This window comes from Camelus bactrianus, chromosome 11, assembly GCF_048773025.1.
Source record: "Camelus bactrianus isolate YW-2024 breed Bactrian camel chromosome 11, ASM4877302v1, whole genome shotgun sequence".
Lineage (NCBI taxonomy): Eukaryota > Metazoa > Chordata > Mammalia > Artiodactyla > Camelidae > Camelus > Camelus bactrianus.
The window spans coordinates 43818607-43844919 of record NC_133549.1 but is presented as its reverse complement, the minus strand read 5'-3'; the positions used below and the strand labels follow the sequence as shown (position 1 = coordinate 43844919).

Here is a 26313-nt window from a genome sequence, read left to right as displayed (position 1 = left end):
CATATCTATCATTATTTCCATATCTATCCATATATATTAAACAAAACATATGATCATCTTAGCATCTCCAACTCTAGTCTAGTACCACAGGGTTCATTCTAACCTTCCCCCTTGCTTATCTGTAATTTGTTTCTTTGATGGTGAGAAAACCAGTTCCCATTATCTACCATTTATTATTCTTTTCAACTCTAATATAGCTATAAATTACTTTCAGAATTGTTAGCCTCTGTGAGAAACAAATAAGCAGAGTACAGTGTTTACATACAGTTTTGTCTTTAACCTTATAGTTTCCAGACAAAATATTGTTTTCCAAAAGTCACTTAGATCAGCTTCCCCCCACATCCCCTTTAGTGAGGATATGTCATACACGGGTACTACAGTAAATTCATTTGTCACAGTCTGCATGCCGTCTTGGGATGGAAGGAAGACACCTCACTGTGGACCCTTCTGCACCTTTTGTACCATGTGAGTATACTACTTATTTTCGAAAATGCAATTTTAACAACATAACAGTAATTCACATAGATTCAACAGAAGCATGTCAGGATAAATTTTCAAGGGAGAAACAGAGCAAAAGGTGAGCAATCTTCCAAAGTGTCTGATTAACATAGAGGAGTTTTAGCTCAATAAAGTATGGCAATCAGGGAATTACTTCTGCAGCCTGTTCTGGATTCCCAACCCACCTACCTCTAAATGCAAGGCCTAACTAGTCAGCTCTCACCAACACCAGACTTTGGCTAAAGTGAAAAAGAGGTTAGAGAAAACTCCTAAACTTCCAGTTCCCCTTAAGTCTGTCATCTCTGAACAATAGCTGTAAACAGAGCTGCGCAGAGGCTCAATCTGGTACTAGAGTAAGAAGTCCAATACAACTGAGGAAGGCAGTACTCTAGTTGGGATTCATAGCTCGTGACTGGCACCAATTTAGACATCAGGCACTCTTAGCCTTACTCGTGCCAGGATGTGGAAGGCCCAGCTGCTGCTGCCCCTGCTCCTGAGAAAGAGCCAGGGGAGAAAATGTGCAAGCTGCTGGGTGGGGGAAGGGGCAGCAGCTAGACCAACAGGACAAACCAAGGCACTGATGGTTCTACACCCAATTCCCTAATGTCAACACTTAAAAGAGAGATGCCCATTTCTGGGTTACAAACATTAAGAGTACTGCACCATTTGGGAGAGTGAAAAAGGGTACTTTTCTGGAACCTCCTAGCTAGAGCCCAGGAAACTCTGCTGAAAAATTCATCTAAAAACTAATTTTGGTAGTGGCCACAAGGGCGTTAGCAGTTGTACACAGGAAGCCACAGGGGAATGATAACTGTTACCAGCAAAGAATATCACTGCACTGAATCATTCTTCATCATCAACACCATCAAAGTCCTCTGTGGATGCTGGGCTAGAGTCTACCTTAGAAATACCTCAAGTGCTGTAAGACAAAGACCTGACTAATAGGCCCCACTCAGTCACCTCTAATTTTTCATTAAAAAAAAATTTGAGGTATAATTTACATACAGTAAAATGCATAATTTGACTAGTTTTAACAAAGATTACCCAGAGTAACCAACACCCCAATCAAGATATAGAATATTTCCATTACCAGAGAAAAATTCCTTTATGCTCCCTACCAGTCAATCTCATTCCTATAGGTTGCATCAAGTTTTAAAAATGAAAAAGAATTTTTCAGCATTCAGTATACATCGTTATAAAACTGGCTGCTTTATAATTACAAAGAAACATCTATTTGTGTGTGATTTCTTGAATCCCAGTATATGGGTGAGCTCTCCAGGCAGAGCCTTTTAGGCTTTATACTTTCACAAGGATTCCATCTTGAATTAGTGCAACACAAACATTGAAAAAAAAAAGTAAAAAAGTCACACAGAATTAGGAAAGAATGAAGAGGTAATAAAGCTATCACGGTAGTAAATAAGAGTAAGGAAAATGGCAAGGAAGGTGGCAAAAAAACTATAATCAGTATTTTGAGGATGTTTTCACAAAGGTTACTAGATCTAACATCTTATTCTAGTTCTATTCAGTCTATCTTAGAAATGTTTTTGAAATTTTCATCTTTTCCGTCTTATCCCTATAACCAGACTATACAGGGACAGCCATCATAATATCCTTTCACTTTTTAGTGATGAAAATGTTCTGGGAATTTATATCTACCTACCTATCTATCTATCTATCTATCTATCTATCTATCTATCTTAAATTTTAAAAAAATTTTGTGTGTGGGGGGAGGTAATTAGGTCTATTTATTTATTAATTTTTTTTAAAGAAGGTACCAGGGATTGAACCCAGGACCTCATGTACGCTAAGCATGTGCGCTACCATTTGAGCTATACCTTCCCCCTGGTCTGGAATTTTTAGATAGTAGTGATAGTTGCAGAATATTGTGAATATACTAAAAGTCACTTATTTGCACATTTAAAATGGTTAATCTGGTGAATTTTATCTCAATTAAAAAAGTAGCCTTCTGATCCATCCGTAATCTATCTAGAATTACCTCCCTAAAATGCACAATTACTTCCCTGCTCACCAATCTCCATTTGCTCTTCACTGCCTACGACCTGACTCCTTGGCTTGATGTCATTCATGATTTAGCCCTCAGTCTCCTCTGGCCTCACCTTTCATCATAACTCCTATCATTCAGTCAAATGAAATCTCAACATGTCAAGCTCTTTCATATCCTTAGGCCTAGAAACATATTCCTTTGGTTTGGAATGCCTCTTTCCTGCCCTTGTCAGTCTGAGGAACTTCAAGTCTTCAAAACTCAGGTCAAATATCATCTCTTTTGTGAAGCTTTCCTTGGTCCCCAAAACAGAATCAATCCCTTTTACATGTTCCTTTAAACATTCTTTTAAAAACTGTCATGTATGTTTGTTTTCATTTATTCATTCAACATTTATTGAATATCTATTATAAATCTAGAACTGGAGAGAGAAATATAGACAGGGAGTTTTTAAGGAGCCCAGTCTGGTGGGGCAGGAAGACATTTAAAACAATTGCAGAACAACAAGTTCAGTGTTACCATAGTGATATAAACAGAGACTGGGGTAATATAGGAAAGGAGTAAATTCTTGGGTGTATGGGCCATATACAACTAACTCTAAGTGATTAGTTAGTTCTCTTAACACTACAAATTCTTCCAAATGAAAAATACCTGAATATCAGGAAGTATTGTTAATTATGCACTTGGGCCAGGGATGAAAGAAGCTAATTAAGAGTTAATTTTCCTAAGGGTAGTCTCACCAGCATAAGGAAAAATAAATGTAAGTTCCTTTCCCTATATAGGTAGGTCTAAGTTTTTCCAATGTGTCCAAGATTTGCTCTCTAAAAATGGACCCACTAGCACCTCCTAACTACCCACACTTTCCTCAGCAGGGCACCAGTTCATGTGGGCACTGAGGAGTCGTCAAAGGAGTATTTATATGAGCGCTGACATAGAATGCACAATCAGACCTCTGTCTGATGGAGTTGCAGCCTCTTGAGAATCTGGAGTAGCAGCCAAGGGCGGTGGGGGTAGGATGTGAAGGAGCAAGATAGAGAAAAATCCCAATCAGGACTTAGTTTCAATTAAGCTCTCAAAATGCCCTTTCTACTGCAAATGCCACAGATATTTCTCAGAACTATATTTTATTGTTGTTTAACAATTTTCTGGTTTTAAAAATAGTGGTGTCCTCATGGAATTACAAATATGGGAAAATACAATGAAGACAAACGAAGGCAAATTCAAATAACTAAGAGGAAGAAAATTTATATCCATCACCTGTAAATTCAATGTGTTCAAAATCAGCTCTTCAAAATCAGCTCCCTTTCCAATTTTTGGACATACTACTTCATTCTCTTTTGCTCATTCTCAGGCTCAAAAAAGCTTGGGGTCTTCTTAGAGCCCTCCCTCTCCTCCAAGTCCTATAACTAGGTAGGCCTCAAATTCCACAGATTCTGCCTTCAACATCTTTCATTCCATTCACTTACGTAGTTTTTTATTGAATACCTACTCATGCTAATTAATGTCCAGGAGACTTTGGTGGTAGAAATAGGAGGGTAGGATGTGGAGATGTGTTCAGAAGTAGGTACTAAACAAGTCTGCTAATAAGTATATTAGTGGCTGAGAATTAAGTACCACAAAGATTCTGAAGTGTGAGGTGATGTCTGGCTGGCGCAATCAGGAGACACCTGGGGGTAGGCAGTGAGCACTCCAGCTGGGCCTTTAACCCCACGTCTAACTTTAATTAGATGGAGCTAGTGGAGGGATCTGGGAAGGAAAGCACTCAGAGGAACAGTAAATCAAGGTGGCTGCCTGGAACTAAGGGTCCAGGAGGGGAGTGGCAGCCCCTGAATCTGGCTAAGAAGTCTTTAACCCTTAAGCTGCCAGGTCATTTCTCTTTTATCATTTGCACCTTTACATCTGACACCCACTTTCATTAGGAACCCAGGTGCAAAACAAAGGTGGTAGCTGCCTTTGTGATCACAGGCTGTTCCTTCTGCATTTACATTTTGTAGGAGAGGCTGCTGTGGTGAGTGGATGACTAGAAAGCTGATCCCTTTAGCACTAAAAAGCTTGATTTAGGCTGGAGGATTAGAGAGTATATCTTATTCTGGGGATGCTTCAAAAATCTGTCAGCCTTCAACAATCCTAACTAAGGCTGATCTAAGACTGAGAACACCAATTTAATCCTTCTCAACCTCACTTTCACTATAGAACTCCCTTGCTCAAGGCCCTCCATTGACTCCAGTTACCTACAACAATCATTCAAATCCCTCTACTTAGAATCCAAGATTATGTATAATCCAACCCCATCAAACCTTTTCAACCTTATCTGTTATTACTGCTCTGTTACTTATCTGTTACTACCAACCTCCTTTCCTAGTCAGGAGGGCTAAATTACAAGAGGGCTAGTGTTGCGGTTTTAGCTGAGCTGAGTTAAATTTGAACTAGACAATAGTTTAGGCCACTTTTTTTTAGGCATAAAAAATATAAATTTTACAAAAATATTTATAAGAACTTGGCAGTTCTTACTCATGCTGATTTAAGTGCGTTCTGAATTTGAAAAACCCTAAATTATTGTGTTCATAATGTATAAATGTGAAAGAATAGTTAAAAAATGACACTTTTTATAGTAACGTTCTTTATCTTGGTAGGGGGTAGGTGTATGCATTTTTTAAAATCAGTGAATGCACACGTCACTGAATACCAAAATAAACTACAAACACTAGTTAATGATATAAATACCAAAGCAGTTGGAGGGATGTGTACTGATATCTGCAATTTAAATATGGATAGATTTGCCATAAAGCAAATTATATTAAAATATTAATGGCAGAATTTAGGTGGTGGGTGTGTTTCTCATGGAATCATTTAGACTTTGCTGTATGTTTGAAAATTTTCATAATATTGGGGAAAATGACATTGATAAAACTGTAGTTGTTCATTGTAAGCACTGATAACACTACACTGCATAAAGCTGTTAAGAAGTTGAGCTTAGTGGAATGGCTGCATCAGGTATTTGCTCCTTGATGCTTCCACATCACCTTGCACATACTTCTTGCAGCCCTTTTCATGGTGTAGTGTACTGTTGTTTGCATGGTTGTCTCTCCCACCACACTGTAAGTTCCTGGCAGGCACATATCTAGTCTAACTTGTGTTTATAATCCTATTTGCTTTGCGTTTGAGGAATAATGTGTTCAATAATGGTGGAAGGACTGAACGAAAGTGGAATATTGCTAAGGACCAAAGTATTATATTTCTGGCAGATTCACTTTATTCATTTCTCACATATTCTAAAAGTGAATATGTTCAATTTTCAAGAGAAATGTATCCTTTACTTCTTCACAACATGTAAAATTTCTAAAAATAAAGACAAAACTCATCTGTACTGATGAGATTTTGTAGTCTATTACTGAAACACAAGGTCTGAAGGCCTCCTAACATTCAATAACTTTTTAGATTTTTTTTCTAAAAGAGAGGTCTCAGAATTCCAAGGTAATCTGTAATTTGTTTTATTCAAATCTTAGATAAGCTGTCAGAACTAAGAGATACCTAAACTCGTCAAAAGCAGTAAACTGGAGTTCTGGGGAAAAGATTAAAAACAAACACAACATAAAAAAGTCACGAAGCTGATTAATCAAGAACTTTAACAAGAAACGGAGGGAAAGGATACGCACAACATCGCAAACTCCCCCTAGGCTGGTTTCTTTCCTCCTCCTTCCAATTACAGCCAGTCAGAAATCCGGCCTCCCGGCCACTCCCAACATGCCACGCGACTGGCTCTGATGCCGCTGAAGATGTTTCTTGTCAGGTCAACCTCCCAGAAACAACGTGCTTTCGTGGCGTGAGCACCTGATTCTGAACTGGAGGGCCTGGGTCCGAGTCCCAGTTTCCCCAGCTGCCTGATTTGCGAGTTCCTTGCCTTCGCTGGGCCTCAGTTTTCTCATCTGTAAAATGGTAACGATTCTCCTAACCTCGGCGGGCGCACAGGGTGGCTATAAACCAAGATGAGGGGCGTAAGAGCGCTTTAAGGAAGACTGCAAGCGATTAGCAATTTGGTACGGCTCTTAAGCACGCGGTGCTCACAACCAGCCCAGGACCAATCTTTCAAAGTCACTGCTGTCCCTCATTCCCTTCCCGCCCGGCGCCTGTGCTGAGGCCGCTCCCTCCTGAAGGCCCCCAAGCGGAAGCCACGCGGCGCCGTCTGCCGTACCTGCAGCTACTTGGTCAGCAGGGCCTTCCTGATGACCCATGACGAAGTCTTGCACGAGGCCCCACAGGACGCCCGTAGGCGCCACCGCCTCCAGAGCGGCGGCAGCAGCCATGACGGGAACTAGAGACCGTGGGAGGGGAAGTGGGAGGTGGCACAGGACGGGCCTCTCAGCGCACGCGCCTCCTGAGCCAATCGCCTGGCTAATGCTGAGGGGGCGGGGCGCTCCCCGGATCACGTGCCTGCCGGCTCCAGGCCAGACAGTTCCAGGGAGGGATGGGAGGGATGGGAGGGATGGGACGGTTCCTCCCTAAGGGGTGGGGCCTGGAGTCGGGGCGGTGGCTCTGGGAGGGAAGGCGGCTGCTGGGCACGCAGCCGGGGACCATTGAGGGCGAATAATTCCCGGCCCAGCTCCCCGGGAGACGGGCGGTGGGGCGGGCACCTGGCTGGGTGGGGCTGAGGGGCGGTACGCACCCTGGGGGAAACCAATGAGAAAATCAGGCCCGGCCCGAGGGGGCGGTGCCGTCGGTCACATGCGCACCTGGGGCGGACGGCGGCGGCTGCGCGGGCACCGCGAGTCGGCGGCTGGGAGCGGGGCCGGGCTGGGGCGGGGTTAGGCAGGTGAGTGACAGGCTCCGGGGGGCTGGCCCCAGCTGGGAGCCCCGAACGAGCGAGGAGTAGCTGCAGCGGTGCCCGCCCCCTCTCTCCGCCCCAACGGCGGAGCTGGTCTCCGGCCGGGCACCGTCGCGGGCCCCCCTGGCCCGGCCACCTGGGACTGTGCTGGGGAGTCGGCCACCTCCCTCTCTCCCCTCGCCGCAAAGTTTGAGGCGAAGCCGGCGCCAGGGTAGAGCGCACCCCCGGGGGAAATCAGGGAGCGCCCGATGCCTGGCGGCAGGAGCCGTTGACCCGGGACGCCGCCGTCCGGGACAGGAGCGCGGGGCAACCGACCAGCCCGCCGCCTCCGGTGCATGGGGCCCGGCTGAGGAGCCAGCATGGGCAACTGCGTGGGGAGACAGCGCCGGGAGAGGCCGACCGCCCCAGGACACCCCCGCAAGCGAGCAGGTAACGACAGGGAAGGGAGCAGGGTCACCGGCTCCCCGCCAGTTGTCCCCCTTCTTGCCCGAGAGCTAGGCTTCCCGAGCGCCCTCCCACGGCTCCTGGCGCCTGGCTTTCCCCGATGGCTGCTCCGAGCCAGAGAGGAACACCCTTCCTAGTCCTGGTGGCCGGGGGAGCCGAGTTGGGGCAACTGCGAGCGCTGAGCCGGCTGCGAGCCCAACTCGCTCCAACTGGGAAGCTCCGGGTGGGGCGGGGGCGGGGGCAGGAAATGTTTGCAGACCGCAGCGGGGCCGGCGGAGGGGAGGAGGGCCCCTGGCCGGGGCGCCGCTGGCCTGGCAGCGGGGCTGGGGTCGGACCCCCGCCCGTCGGGGCACGGCGCGGGCGGCCAGACGTCCCCAGAACTCGCAGCGAGCGAGGCGAGAAAGTCGCTCCTTCCAAAGACTGTGTCATTATCGGGCTGCAGATCGTGTCTGCCGGAATCCGACTTGCAGAAGCAGCGCAGGACTCTGGGAAAGAAATCTTTATTTCTCCCGCAGGGCTTTTTAGAGCCTCTCGGCCGTCAGGGGGTCTAGGAAAGGTGGGTGCGGGCGGGAATCGCAGTCGCGTTGTTGGGATCCTTCCCAGCTTTGGGAATGGGATCTTCTCGCTGGTGATCCGCGAGGGCCGGCAGCGCCTTCTCACTTTCTGGGTACACTCCTCCTATCCTGGCGCTTCGCCTGGGTAAGAGGTCTGGCGGTCGTTTCCCCGGGTCTTGTACTCACTTCACTTCCTTCTCTGAGGGTGTTGCAAGGACCTTCTGAAAATGATAAAATCGTAGACTTTAGAGCTGAAAGAGACCTTCGAAGCTTGTCTAGAGTCCAGATAGATCTTCCTCTTCTTGTCTATTAAAAGCCCAGATCCAGAGAGGTTGAGCAACTTTCCCCAGCCACACAGCTAGTTAGTAGTACAGCTGGGGCTAGAACGCAGTCTCCTATTCCACTCAATTGCCACGTATTCTTTTATGTAAGAGGAGCCAGAGGCAGAGTTGTTAATGAAGTAGAAACTCTAGTTGGAGTTTCCTGTCTCCTTTGACACCCAAGGTGTGTGTTGCTTGGGTTTTGGAAACTAGGAGGGAAGATGAGGGGAAACATGGGGGAAGCAGGGAAGGATGTCTGCGTGGCGGACAAGATGACTTGTACAAGAAGCAACATGTTTTTATAGGGAGGATAGGATAAAATTTAACATCGCAATCCTTTTGTCTGAAGGCAACCCTGGTCATTCTTCTGACTGAGAAAAGTTGACTCTCAAATCCAATGGCTTTCTTCCTTTCATTCATTTATTCAACAAATATTTATTATTTATGTGCTTAGTCCACATAATTGATTTGTAGCACTTTTTACTGTTGACAACCCTCTCCCACTTGAAACCCCCCCTCCCCCCAGCTTTTCCCTTCTTGGCATTAAACTATCTTGGTTTTTTCTCTGATCACTCCTGCACACCATCACCTCCTAGGTGTAGGCACACCTATGGTTCAGTTTGACATTCCGTTTTTTTTTCTCATGCTCCCTCCCAGAGAAATCTTACTCAGCCCCACAAGTCTTTGTCCATTGGAAAGATCCGTATACTGTATCTTCAGCTATTCCCTCTCCAACAGACTCATGTATCTAAGTGCCCACTGGACACTGATATAGTTAACCTCAGTTTTAACACATCTAAAACCAGCTCTGCATCTCTTCCTCTCAACCAGCTTCCCTTTACTCTTCCATTCTTTCAGCTGCCTAAATTTATGCTTTGAAGAACTCTCTGCTAACATTCTTTGCCTCCATGTCCTGAAGGAGTCAATCTTTGGGACCTGCTGGTTCTTCCTTCAGCAGGTCTTACAGACCTTCCCCTTGTCACCTCAAGTCCAACTCATCTCCCAGGCTGAAGTTAGTTCCCTACTAAAGGCAAGTTCATCTTCAGTTATTCATCCAATGCCTGTACACAGTGGTGCCCCAGAAGACATATGTTAAATTAATCCGCTCTGAACCCTATAGTCCTGTGTTCAGAAATCTTTCTGGGCCTCCCACTTCTACAAGAACTTTAACTTTTGAAGCTGTTCAGGTCCAATCCTTCCTTTTAAGGCATGATTTCTTTCCCTTCCTTGACATTAAGGCCACCTGTGTTTCCTCATGCCGTTTCCCCCTTTTTATCAAGAGCCTTTCTTCCCTTCATGGTGTACCTCAAATCTCTTGTCTTTCTAGAAGCACCTTGCCTGACAAATCTCCCTGCCCCCCAGTAGACATGATTGCTCTTTCTGAGAACTGCAGATGCATTATGCCACTTACTTAACAATTATCTACTCCATATTATTAGTCATTTCTTTGATGTTACAGTCTTATATCAGCAACTACATTGCAAGCCTTGAATGCCTTGTACGTGTGTGTGTCTCTCTCTCACTCATATGGTCATACACATAGACACAGGCACACGCACACACACGCTAGGCACTTAGCACAATGACTTGTACAGAGGAAGAACTTAATATCTGTTGATTTTAGAAAGTTAACCCAACTTTTCCTACCATCTAAATTTTTCACATAAATATTTTACTGAGGTATGTATCTACATTTTTTTTCTTTTTATATACCTGCAATTTTTTAACCTACTAGTGTATCATTATTTCACTTCTGTGGGTCCCACTATGAATAGCTTTATTCATAAAGTCCAAAGCCAAGGAGGAGTTCTTGGGTAGGATGACAAGTTTGGTATAAGGGACCCTGTTAACTTCACAGCATATACCTGGCATTCCTGTAACATCTGCAGTTTACCCTTTGACGAGGACATAGTTTTATATGGTAATGCTAATGCCTAAAACTCGCCTGGTTCCTACTGTAGCTCTGACCTTTCCTTCGCCCCTGCTGTAGTGGGAAGAAACCCTCAAGAGAGAACTAAAACCCAGCCTATAGTCCTGAGCCTGTAGCTAGGTGACCCTGGGCAAGTCGTCAACCCTCTCTGGGTCACACTTTCAATATCTCAGAAAGGGAGGGGGTTATACCAGATGATTAGAGCTGTTGTTATCATCTTCACAAAGGCAGTTGTTCAAAACCAGAAAGTTAATGAGCTGAAATATTATGCCTTGTTATGTCACCCTTTGGCCTTAGTTCTGTCTTCCTAGTCCCTTGATGGGTGAAGCAGAGACACAATGCCCACTGCTCAGGGAGTGAGCATTTGCTAGAAGGATTAGGTGGTCCTCTCATCTCTGATATAGTTAACCTCAGTTTGGTGGTTATCAGTCTTTTTTTTTTTATACCCCATACCTATACCCTGGGTAGATTGCTATCTCTGCCCATGAAGTGGGTGTGGCAGCCCCTCCCTTGGCCATCCCAGGGAGAAGTAAAGGTGGTAGAACAGGCAGGTCTCTTGCCTAGCTCCACCCTTTGAGCATGTGGCAGGGCAGAAACCCAAATATCTGTGATATGCCAGGCATATCCACTTGCATTCTGGAATCTCAAGCTCGGGGTGGACAGACCGAGGGCCCCGTTTTGGGCTGGCTGGGCTTGGCACTGTGGTTGCAAGAGAGCCTATTTCTTGTTGTGTGGGCTGCTATGGCTATTCTTGAGGGAGTAATTGGGCAACTTCTCCATTTGATCAGTAAATATTTACTGAGTTCCAGGCACTTTGCTGGCTTGAACAGACATGGTCCTTGGCCACATGGAGCTTACAGTTTGAGGGGGGAGCAGACAGTAAAGATACAAATTATGTATGGTCATACATGAAGATCCTGTATGATAACACATACAATTATGTGTTATATATACTGGTGATGCCCACATATATAATTTCAGCCCATTCTCTGCAACTCTAGCTTTCTATATTCCGCTGCCTACTCAACACATCTAATGTCTAAAAAGCTTCTCAGTTTAACGTGTCTAAAACAGAATGAACCCCCACCCCCACTTCCTGTCTTCCTAAAGTCTTTCCCATCTCAGTTAATGGTGATTTCATCCTTCCAGTTGCTCAGGCCCCCAATACTCTTAGCATCATCCCTGACTCCTCCCTTTCTCTCCATCCTGCATCCACTTATTCAATAGATCCTGTTGACTTTGCCTTAAATATATCCAGAACCCGACTCTCACCATTTTCACCACTTTCACCCTAGTCTAAGTTTCTGTCGGCCTTTTAACTGACCTTCCTGCTTCCTCCCTTGTCTCCCGACAGACTATTTTCATCACAGCAGCCAGAGTGATGCTGTAAACTGTAAGTCAGATTTTGTTACGCCTTCACTCCCTGTCCCATTCAGAGTCCTTGTATTGGCCTACAAAACAGGATAGGATTTTCACCACCTTGCCTTTCTTCAACCATCTCTTGTTCTTCATCCCTTGTTCCACCCACACCCACCCTGCTCCCAGTATCTGGAATGGGTCCCTCTCTCTCCTCCTCCAACGTGACTCAGTTCCTTCTCAGTCAAGCCTTTCCAGGCCATCCTTTTAAAAATGGTCCCCTTCCCTCCACTGCCTGATCTCAGCATTATCTACCACTTTTCCCTATTTTATTTCTCTCCGGGGCACTTACCACTGTCTGACATTGGCTATCTCCCCTACTACGTGCAATCTGAGATTTATTTGTTCCATGGCACCTAGAGCAGTGCCTGGTGTATAGTGGATGCCTTATAAATATTTGTTGGATGAAGTTAGTGTGTAGAACAGCGTTGGTAAGGTCTGTAGAAGAGCAGGAATGAGCAGCCCTGATCGCTCTCTCGTCTTATGTGGGTGTTAGGGCACGTATCCTAGTGAAGGGATTTAACTGCAACCTCAATGTGGAGTTCTTTTCCTGGGACTGGCTTCTGTCTTGCCCCAAGCCTGGATAAGTTCTCGAATACCTGGGATGTAATTCTCTGTGGTTTGGGAGCCTCTTGCTAGGAGATACTGGGGCTGAAGCAGGAGGACAGAGTGATGCCCCTTATTAGGGTCCCAACCAAGCAGTAGCACCTTCTTGTCATTTTATGTGTGTATCTATGTAAGAGTGGGCCTTCTTCCAGGTACACATGGGATTCATGGTCATTAACTCAAGGGGTGAGCATGGGGTAGTCTGATAGACTGTGAGGCAGGAAGGCGGGTGATGTGGATTCCAGGCCTCTCTACCCATCAAATCGACTTGCTGGGGAATTTTTAGAATCATAGAATTTTAGAGCTGAAAAGGAACTTAAAGATTTCTTTAACCTCTTTTTCCTTTCTAGCTATTAAAAAGAGAATAAAAGGTATATCTACTCCCTGCCAAGTTCACAGAAATATGGTGCAACCTATATAAAAACTGCCTGGGCTCCTTTAAGTTTCGAGTGTGCTAAGGTCAAGAAGTTATAGGGAAGTGATCATGTGCAAGTGTATACGGGGTCTAGTCTCTTTGCCACTTTCTTTTTTTGCGGGGAAGAGGTTGAATTAGGTTTGTTTATTTATTTATTTTAATGGAGGTACTGGGGATTGAACCCAGGACCTCATGCATGTTAAGCACACACTCTACCACTAAGCTATACCCTCCCCTCTCTTGGCCACTTTTTTGAAAGGTGATCTTGGTCAAGTCATTTGTTTTTTGCTCAGTTGATCATCTCAAAAAAAAAAAAAAAAAGAGGATATGATATTTCCAGTTTATTTCAGAGAGATGTTATGGGGATAAAATAAACCAACACTGTTTTAAAAATTACTTGCATGGCTGTATGCTCTGCTTAAATGTGAGGTCCCAACCTAGAGCATCATCTGGCATTGTTGGGAAATAAGGCCTTAGTTCTCTGCTCCTTCTGAGTTGTGCTTCTGAGAGACTTTGGACAAGCCTCTCAATCTCTTTGAGCCTCAGTTTCCCTATTTGTACAATGGGATGACTGCTACCCTGCTCACCTCCCAGAGGGACTGTAAGAATCAAGCGAGATCCTGGATGAAAAGAGACTTTGTGAACTTATGTAGTTTCTATTATTCAAAGCTCTAGGATTTTTACACACAAAAACCATAGCCAGTGATTTTCCCCAGATCATTGAAGCTTACTCTTTCTAAAGAGCAAAACTATAAAGGAAATGTTTAAAAACTATTTTTGGATGGGAATCTTTCTGAAACGGATGATATGCTTCCAAGCAAAGTACACTGAGCATGAATAACCTCCTCTTTGCAACTCGGGGGTGTTGAGTTTGTACCTGTCTGTATAAAACACCTGCTTGGTTGAGGTGGGGACCACGAAAGCCTCTTTCTCTCAAAGGCCTTTATCTCTGAAGGAAGGTGGGGATGAATTGGTGGTGAGCAGAAGGTAAATCGCTGAGGGAGAGCCCATTACACAGTGGCCTGCCTCGAGGTCCCAAGTGGTATTGGTGGGGAGGCACTCTTGAACCCTGTTCTGGGCTCTGAATGAGAGCAGCCCGTCCTGCCTGATCAATTATTGTGCTCATGACAGTGTGAGGCCCCTGGGCTTCTGAGACTGTAGGGCAGTGGGCCCCAGACTGTATGGTCCTGGCTGCTGTGCTTTTGGGTTTCAAGTTTACACCTATAATTGTTGTTCTGTCTTCTCCCTGGTAGTCAGCGTCACTTCTCTCCCCACCCCACCATTAAAAAAATTGTGGTTAAATATACATAACATAAAATGTGCCATTTTCACAACTTTTAAGTGTACAGTTCTATGGCATTAAGTATAGTCACATTGTTTGCAGCCATCACCATCATCCATCTTCACAACTTTTTCATCGTCCCCAACTGAAAATCTGTACCCATGAAACATGCATTCTTCCCTCCCTCAGCCCCTGGCAACCACCATTCTACTTTCTGTCTCTATGAATTTGACTGCTCTGGGTACCATGTAGAAGTGGAATCATGCAATGTTAGTCCTTTTGTGTTGGTTTATTTCATTTAGCATAATAGCTTCAAGGTTCATCCATATTGTACATGTGTCAGTTTCCTTTTTAAAGAAGAATTCCATTGTTTGTCTATACCACATTTTGCTTATTCAGTCTGTTGATGGACACTTGGGTTGCTTCCACCTTTGGCTATTGTGAATAATGCTTCTATGAACATGGGTGTACAAGTGTCTGTTTGAGTCCCTGCTTTCAGTTCTTTTGTGTATGTGTCCAGAAGTGGACTTGCTAGATCATATGTTAATTCTATGTTTAATTTTTTGAGGAACTGCTGTACTGTTTTCCTCAGCAACTGCACCATTTTACATTCCTACCAACAGGGCACAAGGGTTCCAATTTCTCCACATCCTCACTGATACTTGTTATTTTCTGTCTTTTTGGTAATAGCCATCCCAATGGGTGTGTAGAGTCATCTGACCATAGTGGTCGCTCCTTGAGATCCTGTCTGTTGGGTTCAAATAGCAGCCCCTCCAATTCCCTGGGGAAACACATGGCTGAGATGGTTAAAATTGTTAGAATAGAGAGAGTAGATGGGCTCAGAGTGAAGCCTAGGGGACCCTCCAGAGAGGAAAGTCCAGGAGGGTAGATTCTGTGACATCTTTTCTGGTCAGTCAGAATCTGGCTTGCTTCTGGGTTTCTAACAATGTGGTCCATGGCTGGTTTGGACGGATGGGTGTCTTACAGTTTAGCAAAGCAGTTCTCTGTTACTATAATCTACGTGGTTCCCAGAGAGTGTTAATGCTCTCTTGCTCGTATTGAGCGCCCGCTTTTGCATGCAAGAGATGCAGGACTATGGTTCAGATGGGAGCACTAGGGATGGGTAAAAGGCAGGGAGTGTTAGAGCGACATGACAACATGGTGAGCTTGTCTGCCGCTCCAGGCCATGTTCTACTTTCTAAGCTGTCGGGGACAAGATCTCCCTGCTTCCTGAGCGCACAAGGAACGGGGACCGAGCTCAGTGTGCCCCCACATTTCTGACCAGCCCCTCAACTTGTGTCCGTTATTGCCCTGGGAAAGGGGAACCTGTCAGGAAAAGGGCTGGAGCACCTTTCTGCAGGGTATGGGGTTGGGGTTGTAGGGGGATGGGGATGGCTCCTCATTTGTACCTGTCTCCTCTGGGAGGTTGGCACCGGAGCCCAAACCTAGGCAGCCAGACACTTACCAGGCAGCTTGGATCTTAGAGTCAAGACTGTGGACTTGGAATTTTGTTGCGTTTAAGGGCACATAGAGATGCAGTTAGCAACAGCTCACCTTTGCTGGGTGTCTACCAGGAGCCAGGAGCCTCACATTGCAGTTATCTTGGTTAATCCTCACAACCATCCTATGGGTGGATACTGTTATCACCTTTTTACTAAGAAATTGAGCCTTAAGAAAGGTAATGTCTCCTCCCTAAGGCCATGCAGCTTGTAAACAGCTTGGCCTGATCTCAAGACTGAACTTCTGGCACTGTATAGTTTACCTTGGCAGGAATGGGAGGAAGAGAGCACGTGGTTTTTGTTTTGTAAATAAGAGTTTATTATTGAGTACCTTCAGGCACCGTGCTCACCATCACCATTCAGTCATCTTTGATTTCCCTTGTTTTGCCAGTGGGAACATTTCTACCCAGTTTACAAGGGGGAAAGTTGATGGTTAGGAATGTAAATTGATTTCTGGTGGTCATGAGGCTGTGATGTGGCAGAGCTGGAACTCAAATTAAGTACTCTGACTCGAATTCCAGTGCTCATTCCATTGTGCTGCCGCCCCCCACCCCCCTGCAAAGAATCTGGGAGGTCGGTGCCTGTGAAGCCTGCAGGGCTCCAAGGGCTGTAGCCTCTCCACTATCCCCCGCTCCTGTCACTCCCTAGCCCCTAGACTACAGCCTCTACATCTAGGCGTTACGGGAGTCCGTCATCCTGGACCTAGTACTCTGCACACAGCAGGTGCTCGTGTTAACTGTTTTTTGAGGGCTGAGTGTGGTGGAAGCAGTAGAATCTCAGTCAAGATAGTGTTCCTGAAGAGAAACACGAACAGGATGCAAATATCGTTGTTTTCTCCCTTTTCTCCCAGAAGGAACCTTCACTTCCTAATTCCCAGATGCCAGGGACTTGGAGAAGAGTGCCCTGGCTCTGCAGACTTTGAATTATCCTCAAATTCCCAAGGGAAAAGAGGCACCAGCGTCACATTAGCAAAGTGCTTGCAGGATCAGGTGTCACTCTTTGTAATTAGTAAGACTAACGATCCCTTGCTATGCTCAGCATTTTGCAGTTTTCAAAGTGCTTTCTCAAATAGTATGTATCATTTGATCCCCACAATCATCCTGTTAGGTTGGCAGGGCAGGAATCATTTTTCCCATTTTATGGATGAGGATACTGAGACTCAGGATGTTAAGCTGCCCAGGGTTGTTTACAAATAAGTGGCAGAGAGACAGAGGCCCCATTGCTTTCTCATTGTGGTGAGAAAGCCTCTGGTCAGAGCCTTGGTTTCTGCATCTGTAAAATGGGGACAGGAATTGACCATTCAGGGTAGTCAGGGATTATATGTGGTAAAGTGAGTGAAGTGATCAGTGCAGCGCTCACATATAGCAGATGCCTAGGGAGTGATGGTAGTGGGTCATTAATGACAGTAATCAAAGTAAAGTTGAGTCTTCCTTTGGGGACTTGTATTCTACTGACTCTTGTTCAGCCCAGAGTTTTGCGGAGGGGAGCATATAGCCTCCCGTAGACCCGCCTGGGAAGTCTGATTCTGGCTACCCTCTGGCCCTTTCTGTATAGTCAGAATGTATAGCAAGGGCTGACCATGAATTTCTTTTGATTTGCAAAGTCTGAGGTCTTTCAAAGAGGATGTTTGTAAGATTGAGTTTTTCTTTTGGTAACAGGTAATTGACAGTTATGACAAATATTTTATTAATGTAGTATTCATTTGCATTTTATTATCCTAGCTCCTCCAGCTCATTTGCTGTGTAACTTTGGGCAATTTGTTTTGAATTTGGGGGGCCTCACTTTCCTCATCTGTAAAATGAAGATAACAGTACCTACTCCATAGGGTTATCATGAGGGTTAAATGAGTTAATGCACATACAGTCCTTAGAATGATGCCTGTGACATTTTAAAATATTCAGTAAATGGTAGTTGTTATTTTTTTTACTGTTGTCACCATGCTTGGCACCCTATTTAAGGCAGCTGACCCCAGCCTTCCTCTTCCCCCAAGTTGAGATGCATGGCCAGTGAAGTTCATATACAAGACCTAGCTTCCGCTGTGTACCCTGGCTGTTTATTTATTGTGACTCACTCATTCAGGAAAGCAACTAGGAAGCAAGTTGCACAGGAGTGATATTATTGCAGAGATAACCTAGAATCTAGTTCCATTTTTAAAATGTGAAATCATAGAAACTTGTGAACTTCACCTCTTGTTAGTTACAGCTCTCTTGCGACACCCCTTACACTCTTACTGATTCCCGGCAATGACCAGTGGCTACTTTTCTGGGCTATCTTGGAGCCGATGCAAACATCTCTTGCCTGGTAGCTCAAGACTTGGGAGTGCCCTCCGTTTGCTGGGGCCCGTCTTCAACTTGGGTCTGCTGGCTCTCCTCCATGAACTTCCAAGAAACGTGATAAACATCCACATCAGAGCCACTTTTCCACACGTGATACACAGCCCCTTACAACTAGATTGAAAAACAGTTGTTTTATAGTTATTACATACTGCAGTTTATTGAGCAGCAACTGAGTGCAGCAGGCACTGCAGTAGAGACTTTATACACATCTCATCTGATCTTCCTGGTGATGTACTGAGAGTGAGGTTGTCCTCGTTTTAGGGGAGAGGCTCCATGATGGTAACTATTGTGTGCAGGTCACACAGTGAGAAGTGGAAGATTTCTGGATCCCAGACCACTGTTTTTGATTCTCAGCCCTGCATTCCTTCCATGCAATACCTGCCTCACTGTCAATTTCAGCTGAGGGCTCACTGGGCTCTAAACAGGTATGGCTGGTTTACTGACGTCATTGCCACCCGTGACTATCAAATAGTCTCCTGCCGGTTCTCGCACTACATATCCTGAATGTGCCAGAAAGTGCACTTTGTGACAGCCTTCATGGGTTTTCCCTCCTTCCACCTCTCCCCACCCCCCATGCAGTGTCTGCTAAACAGACCACATTGTCCTCTGTAATATGGGATATTGCACATGACATTGATTTTTTTCTCACACACTTAGCTAATGTGCTCTGTTCCCCCAAAATAGACTGTCACATGGCCCAAGCGTTTCATTTCACAAACCCTCACAGCAGCTCTAGGAATCATCGTCCCTGAATTAGTCCTGTTTATGTGGTGATGACCATGTGTGTTAGGCACCCTACTACGTGTTTGACATCACTGCCTTCAGTTTTCACATCAGCCCGTCAGGTAGGCGTAATTGCCTCATTTTACAAATGAGGAAGCCGAGGCTCCAGGAGGTTAAGACCTTCACCCACGGAAGTGGGGGAACTGCTATTTGAATCCTCGTAGTTGTATCCTGGGGGCTTGTATCTTAACCACTGTGGAAAACTGCCTCTAAATATTCACCGCGTCTTGTCCTGGCCACGGTGTTAAGCACGGGACGTAGCATGAACAGTTCCTTTCCTTAAGGAGCTCATGGTGTGATGGGCTGAATACTGAGCTTCTGTGACTTCTTTTTATTTTCTTCCAAACCCATTTTCACATGGGCACACCCCAGTGGGCAGGCTCATGACACACAGTGCCATGAACTGAGGGGACAGTCCCTAGATAGCTGGCAATGCTCTGCACGGCAGTGCTGACGCCTCAGGTTGACTTCTCTGTTTGCTCTTTCGACTTCTTCCTTCTGGGCTGTCACATTAGGGTTCAAAGAACCCAGAACTCAGCCGTGTCTGGCCCACGGTGATATTCCTGTTTGTGCCCAGTGCCAGGCTGATGGCCGAGGAGAAGGGAGGTCTAATTTGACTAGGAACTTGCTGCTATTATGGCTTTTTATAAGACCCCAGTTATTTTTTTTGAAGCATCCATGTGCTGAGTGCACTGTTATTTGGGCCTGCTCCCTGGGGAACAGAATGGACTAGCCTTTGGAGTCCACAGGCAGAAGGAAAGCTACATTAGACCCTTTTATCTGCTGTTGACCCCTCCTATCTGAAGCTGAGCCTAGCTTTATCCTGCTTTAACGCGTGTCCCATGGAAGACCCAGGGCCTGGCTGTCTGGTTCATTATTGGCCATCAAGCACTCTTCCTGTAGCCCCGGGCAGAGATGCTCACTCTGCTACTTGTGGCAGCACCATTCCTTGGGCATGTGTCTATGCCAGGGGCCTTGGCCCAGGAGAAGTGTCCAAGGTGAGACTGCAGCCTACGGGCCCTGTTCTCCATGTGTCTGGCCCACCACCCAGTGCTGGTTCAGGTATGGATTGATAGGGGACCCCTTTTGTAGGCAGGGCCTGGGGCCTCAGTTTTAGAGGTGAAATGACCTAAAATCTCTGGGGTTGGCAGACTTGCTCAGAATCCATTCTTACCTTTTAGAAGAGAATTGGCATAAGTAAGGAATTCAGCTGGAGGAACTGGTTCAGAGCGGTCAGGCCACTGGTCTGTGGTCTGCCCTGCACAGTCAGAAGTGGAGCCTGGTACCTAACCCAGGCTATATAGCCTGGTACCTAACCCAGGCTGTATATCCTGCCTCATTCCTGTGTGTGCACATTATACATGTATGTCTCATCATCCCTGCTGGCTTACAGTCTATCTGGGGGAGGGAGCAAAGACAAATAGAGGTATGATACAATTTCAAGCAAGATAGTGTGTAGACAAAGGCTAAACCATGCAGTGTGGACAAGTAGAGACAAAGGCAATGTGTAGATACTTTAAAAAGAGTTGAGGCTGGATAGGGCAGGTATTGGTAAGTGAGGAAAGTTTATAGAAGGGTTAGTGACTTGAGTAAGGGGCGCAGTTTGGAGAGAGGCAAGTAATACGATTTTCTTTATTGCCCAAGTAGTATGTATTTACGTGAAAAATGTGAACAATACCAGAAAGCCCAAAGAAGAGCATCTCCTTCATACTCCCACCACCCAGAGAAAGTCCCCATTCTTTGGTGTTTATTCTTCTAGTCTTTATTTTTTTAATTTTTAATTTATTTTTTAAAACTTTTCCCCAATTCTTAAAAAAAAATTTTAAACAACTTTATTGTGATTGAATTTCTGTACAGTAAACTACATATATTTCAGATGTACAATTTGATGAATTTCTTTTTTATTTTTTAGGCAGTAGAATCAACTTGGCTGTGTACACCAAGGTTAGGGAAGGTCTCAAACAGTAAGTGAGGAGTTTAGTTCGGAGGGAACCTCTACTGCCTCCTACACTTGGGGTACAGTGAACACAGTGGTTCAGGAAGAGGCACCCAGCCTCTGTGAGCAGGCAGGACTGGAGCCTGTGGTGAAGCAGGGGCTCCTCTAGCCCAGACTTGGGACTCAGATTTCATTACCCACTGCACAAGAGTCTCAGGTTTACTCCTCACTGCTGCTGCCTGGGGGGTCAAAGGAAAAAAATTCCTCCTGAGTTGTCTCAAAAACTTGCTCCCCCTACACCACCCCCACCTCACAAATTCCTCTCTTTCCTATTTACCATCCAGTTTCTCCAGCACAGTTCTCCTCCATGGAGTTGGGGACACGCAGCCGATTTTGCCACACCACAAAGCTTTGCTGCTGCATGAGGTCATTTCAGGGGAGAAACTATATATAGCGGAAGACTAGCATCAGGACAGCTCCATATTGTCCGGGCCGGTTAGCATTGCCCTTCCGCTGATGCGGGCAGGGTCACCTGGGACTCAGTGCCCATCCGGTGGACTCTGTGTTGTGTCTTCAGCACTGTCTCTGAGTTCCCCAGCCTGTGCTCACCCACATAGGACCCGGGTTCTGGCCCCACCCAGGCCCAAGTGAGCCTTTTAAAGAATTACCTAGGGAGAGGGGCAGCGGGGAGAGTTCAAGGCCCAGAGTTCTCTTCCAGCTCTGCCACTTGGCATCTGAGTGGCCTGCCGCCCATGAATCTCTGGCTCCTCATCTGAATGATAAAGGTCAGGAACAGGAGTTTTGTACTATTGTTTAAAGCACTGGAACCCTTTCAGGTATAAGCTCACAAGGTAGCTTGATACGTACAAGCAAATGGGTGCTGTATGGATTGCCACTGGGGAGACTGGGGCCCCTAGAGGTCCCATTGAAGTCTCAGGGTCCTACCAAGCACACAGTTTGAAAACCACTAGGCAAGATGACCCTCTGAGGTTTCTTCTAACCTTAGGACTCGTGGGTCTGGTCTGATGATGGCCTCTGGCGTAAAGATGCAACAGTAGGGGTGGAAACTTTGTGATATCTTAGAGACTTTGATGGTCATCTTGGGTAGATCTTGTCGGGGTGGCGGGTGGAGGAGAACAGGGACAGAAATCTCGGGGCAGAGGTTTCTGGAGGTAGGGGGCAGCCAAGGGGAGCATAGTTTGCAGATCTAGTTTGACGTGCTGGCCTGCACTGCCACAGGCTGTTTTTCTCCCGCCTGCTCCCGCTTGCCTTTCCTCTAAGTGCTGATTTGTCCCAAAGAAGAGATGAAAATGAGGATATAATGCACTTCAGGCAAGGAAAGTGCATTTAACTCAAGTTGCCTGAGGCTGAGTTACACACTTGATATGTGGAGTATTTGTAGAGTGTGGTGGTGCCTTTGGCAGAAATTAGAAAGCTGGAATCTGGGGCCAGTTTTCCTTCATTCAGCAAGTTTGTTTGTCGAGCACCTGCTTTATATTCCTGGAGAAGTGTAAGGGAGATTCCAGCTCTGTTAGGACCCCTTGATTTCGAGTCGCAGAAACCAGCTGAGTCTAGCTTTAGCACAAAAGGTGATTAATTACAGGGTTTGAGGGGGTGCGCCGGACCCCACTGCAGGATTGCTGCCTGGCCTTCAGCAGGGATTGCGAGAACCTTCCTTGTTAGATTTTCCCTCTTTCCCTCAACTCTGCTTCTCCTTGGGCTTCCTCCTTCCTCAGCACACACAGTCCCAAGTGTTCCTGCTCCAGGTCCAGTCACACTCAGAGGGACTCAGCTCTCCCAGTCCAGAGTCCACATTCCTAGGGGAGCAGGTCCAGGTGGCCCAGCTGGGTCCACTGAGCTCCAGCCAGGAGATGGGGTCACATTCAACAACATATGTCTTGTGGGGCCACTCCTGACTGCGTGCAGCTCCAGAAGAGGGGAACCTGTGAGCTGCACGACAGCTCCAAAGCTGGCTGCTCCTCCAGCCCCTGATGAGGAGCTCCAGTCCCAGGGTGAGAACAGGTGTATGTGGAACACTTATGAGCCATACAGGGAGACAAGAAAAGAAGTGACCCTTGGCAGAGCCGACTTGTTGCCGAGTGGACGTTTCCTCCAGTTGGGGCTGTCAGATGGAGGGAACAGTGTCCCCAGGTTGGTGGAGGTAGTGTTCTACACAGAACAGGGGCCCCTCCACATTAGCTCAGGAAGAAAAAGCTTGTTGGTAGGGTTACAGTGAGGCAGCCGGCTTCATGGGAGCTGGGCCTGGAGAACAGTCAGGAATGGAGTCTTCTGGGGGCCGGTGGCCTATCTGCTTGCATCTGAGCATCTGCTCCTGGCTTCCCTCTCTGTAGACCTGGCCTTCTCTTACTCATTGGCTTATTCTGTGTGCTCCATTGAGCACACCAATGCCGAGTTCTGGCAGTCAGTGGATTGGCTTCTCTGGGTCATGGGACCACCCAGGTACAGGCAGCAGGTTGGAGGCCTGACCACATAGGATGCGGAGCTGCCCCTTTCAGAACTCTGGGCAGAGCAGGTGTGAAGAAACGATCTCCTCATATCTCCTGAAGTCAGGGGATGCTTGAAAACGCAGGGGAGAGGAGCCTTGAAGATGGAATATAGGAGGAGGGGTGCAGGAAGGGGGACCAGCCTGAGCTGAAGCAAGGTTTTAGGGAGGGGCCGGGGCAGTAAGAGGTAAGGCTTGAAAGGTGCCGTGAAAGCTGGGCTGTGGACCAAGGGTGTGGAGGTGATGGGGAGCCACTAGGGGACACTGGGGACTTGAGAGGGTATTCTGGACTCAAAGGATGAGAAGGATGGCTTGGGAAGGGATGGGGCATGGTGGAAGACAGCGAGGCCAAGTAGGGGGCCACAGTGCTCAGGCAGGAGGGGAAAGTTCTGCACTGACATGTTGGGAGTGGAAGCCCCTTTGAAGAAAGTATCCACAGGATTGGGTGACAGGTTGACCAAAGCAGAAGGAGGGCCAGAGGTGTGGCAGGCAGAGGGTGGGAACATTGGAGAGGGCCTGGCAACACTGGGGACTTGGGGAAGGGAAGCTTGTTGAAAGAGAGAAACTGTTAGCCTTACGGGGCAGCAGGGCTGCTGGAGTACTTGTTTTAGGTTTGGAGAACTGAGTATAGTTAACACATTAAGTCCCAGGCTAACGAAAGGAGACTTCTGGGGAATGGTTCTGGGGCCCACAGGCTCTGCTTCTTGGGAACTGTGATCCTGCCCAATTTGCTCAGCTTCCTCATCTTCAAAATGGGAACAATAACTGCCTAGTCCCCTTCTAGAGATGTGGGGAAGGTCAGAGGTCATGTACAGGACAATGCTTTGTACACAGGAAAGCCTGGTACAGATGCAGGCAGCCTTGTTACTGTGGCTGCTTGTGTGGTGGCCTGCACGGTGACCCCTCTGCAGGGTCAGGGAGCCTTCCTTCCCGCAGCCAGCCCCCACTCCCCGATGACATTGCTGCTGACTCCGTGTTCCCTGGAGCAAAGTTGAGAATGGCGCCTGTCTGGAACTTGAGCCTGGGGGTACCTGGATGACCGATGAGGTCTAAGATTAGTCACACACACACACACACACCCACCACCGACTCCCAGCATTCCCCCACGGGTGCTGTGTGTGCGTGGAGCCCAGTGTGTAGGACTGTGGCTGAGCTCTCCCTCCAGGAGAAAGGGAAGAGGCAGCCGGGGAAGGGCGGGATGTGAGCAGGCTTAACCCATGTACATTTCACAGTGGAGCTGGAAGGTGATTTCTCCCCTGTGTGGGCCTCCTTGGCCTGGTCCCCACAGAGAAAACCATGGAGCACTTGTTTCAAAGTTCCCAGGAAAAGGGGAAATGATGAAACCTGCATCCTGTTTTGTTTTGCCACCGGCCTAGGGAAGAGGACCCAGATGGAGACAGTAGATGGTGTCAGGAGTACTGACAAGATCCTAGGCCCTGCAGAGTCAGGGGAATAGAAGGGTTGAGGAGGGGACGCATAGGCACCAGGGGAGAGCCTGTGGCCCTTCTTCCCATCCTGTCCCTACCTTGCTCCATCCAGTCACTTCCAGCAGCCTGGTTCGTTTTCTGCAGCGCCCCTCCCTCAGGATGTGGCCTGGCTTTCCCTGCTGCCCACATCCTGCTCTTCCTGAAGTCCTTCTGGCTCACCTGCAGCTTCCTGTCTCTGGGAAGGCCGGCTTCCTGTGCCCACCTGTCTTTGATTTGGGTCTTTCCCCGGTGCTTTGTCTCCCCGCTCCAGCCCCTTTGGCTGCTTCCGGTCAGCTTCCCTCCCGCAGAGCCTCTGCTCCCCCCACCCAAGACTTTGTATTCTCCTGCCAGCTTGTTTCCAAACTCGGGCCCCTTGGAGTATTACTTTTCCTAAAACACAGCAGCTGTGCATTTCTCTGGCCTACCCAGCTGTTCTTGTCCTTGACCACAGAGGTCATGTCATTTGTGACAATAAATAGGAAATGAGAATGAGAGGGTTGCCAGGTGCCTCTGGGCTGCCCTTCCAGATGCCTGCATTCCTGCTAGGAGGCAGTAATAGTAATACAAATAATAAGGCTAATGCTTATACTTTCCATTTTCACTTATCACTTTCCAGATGCTGTGCTGAATGTTTTACATGCATTATTGCATTTAATCTCCATAATAAGCCGAAGACATTAAGTTGTATTGTCATCCTCTCACAGTTGAGGGAAACCAAGGCTCAGAGAGGTTATGTAATTTGTCTGACATTACCTGCAAGTAAGTGGCAGAATGAGACAAGAACTCGTGTGGGTCTGACTCCCATGCCCATCTCCTAACTGTGGCGATGCATCTGCCTCCTGCAGGACAAAAAGTGTTGCTGCAGGGCCTGGCATCCCCTCAGCCAACTTAAACTTCAAGTCACCTTTCCCCCAGTTGCCTGTTGCAACTAGTAACTAGCCTAGATAAGGAACCCTTGTGGTGTCATATTCAGAGCTATGCTTTGTTTCTCTTTTCTCTGTAAAATACCCCAGACAATGAAAAGAGCCTTGGATGGTAGGGGTCATAGTATTTCTCTTTGCTGTGGACTTCCCTGTGCCAGTATCCCATTTTACAGATGGGAAAATTCCTCCTAGTCTTAAGAACTTAATTTGATATTATCCTGACAAGGGAGCTTCAGAGCTAGAAATAATAGCCTAATCCCTTGACTTCCATCCGATACTCTTTCCACCGAGATCATGTTGCCATTCTATTCTGAGCGTGCTAGAAATATGCCCCAAAGGGTGCCTCTTCTATGCATTCTATATTGACTTAGAACATTTCTACTCTTTGCGGTAGGCCCTGTGTGTTCTATTCTTGTCTATGAGTGGTGATTGTCAATGGAAAAGAGATTGAATCAAAATCTCTGGGGATTGGGGCATATAGGAAGTTTGAAAAGCATATTCAGTATCATAATCACATCTTAGGTTTGGAAAAATATGTTGTCTTTAAAATGTAAACTATCGAAGGTAGAGTTTGGCAA

The 26313-nt window shown here is 46.7% G+C and overlaps 2 protein-coding genes and 1 non-coding gene across 5 annotated transcripts in view; 1 reads left to right on the top strand and 2 right to left on the bottom strand.

Moving 5' to 3' along the window:
• Nucleotides 1–6849, bottom strand: part of MMS19 (MMS19 homolog, cytosolic iron-sulfur assembly component) — a 29003-nt gene extending 22154 nt beyond the window's left edge. For both annotated transcript variants that reach the window (XM_010971107.3, XM_045507520.2), the window contains exon 1: nucleotides 6693–6849. In XM_010971107.3, coding sequence (XP_010969409.2) covers nucleotides 6693–6804 — 112 coding nt within the window. In that variant the 5' untranslated portion in view covers nucleotides 6805–6849. The remainder of the gene's footprint in view (nucleotides 1–6692) is intronic.
• A 305-nt stretch (nucleotides 6850–7154) lies between these two features.
• Nucleotides 7155–26313, top strand: part of UBTD1 (ubiquitin domain containing 1) — a 48609-nt gene continuing 29450 nt past the window's right edge. The window contains exon 1 of one of the 2 annotated variants that reach the window (XM_074373821.1): nucleotides 7155–7751. Coding sequence is in view for 1 of the 2 variants with exons in the window: in XM_074373820.1 (XP_074229921.1) it covers nucleotides 7682–7751 (70 nt within the window). In the remaining variant the exon portion in view is untranslated. The remainder of the gene's footprint in view (nucleotides 7752–26313) is intronic. The other variant, XM_074373820.1, reaches the window with a different exon arrangement.
• On the bottom strand, nucleotides 13169–13241 carry TRNAV-AAC (transfer RNA valine (anticodon AAC)). The gene has a single exon. It is a non-coding gene; the product is annotated as a tRNA-Val (tRNA).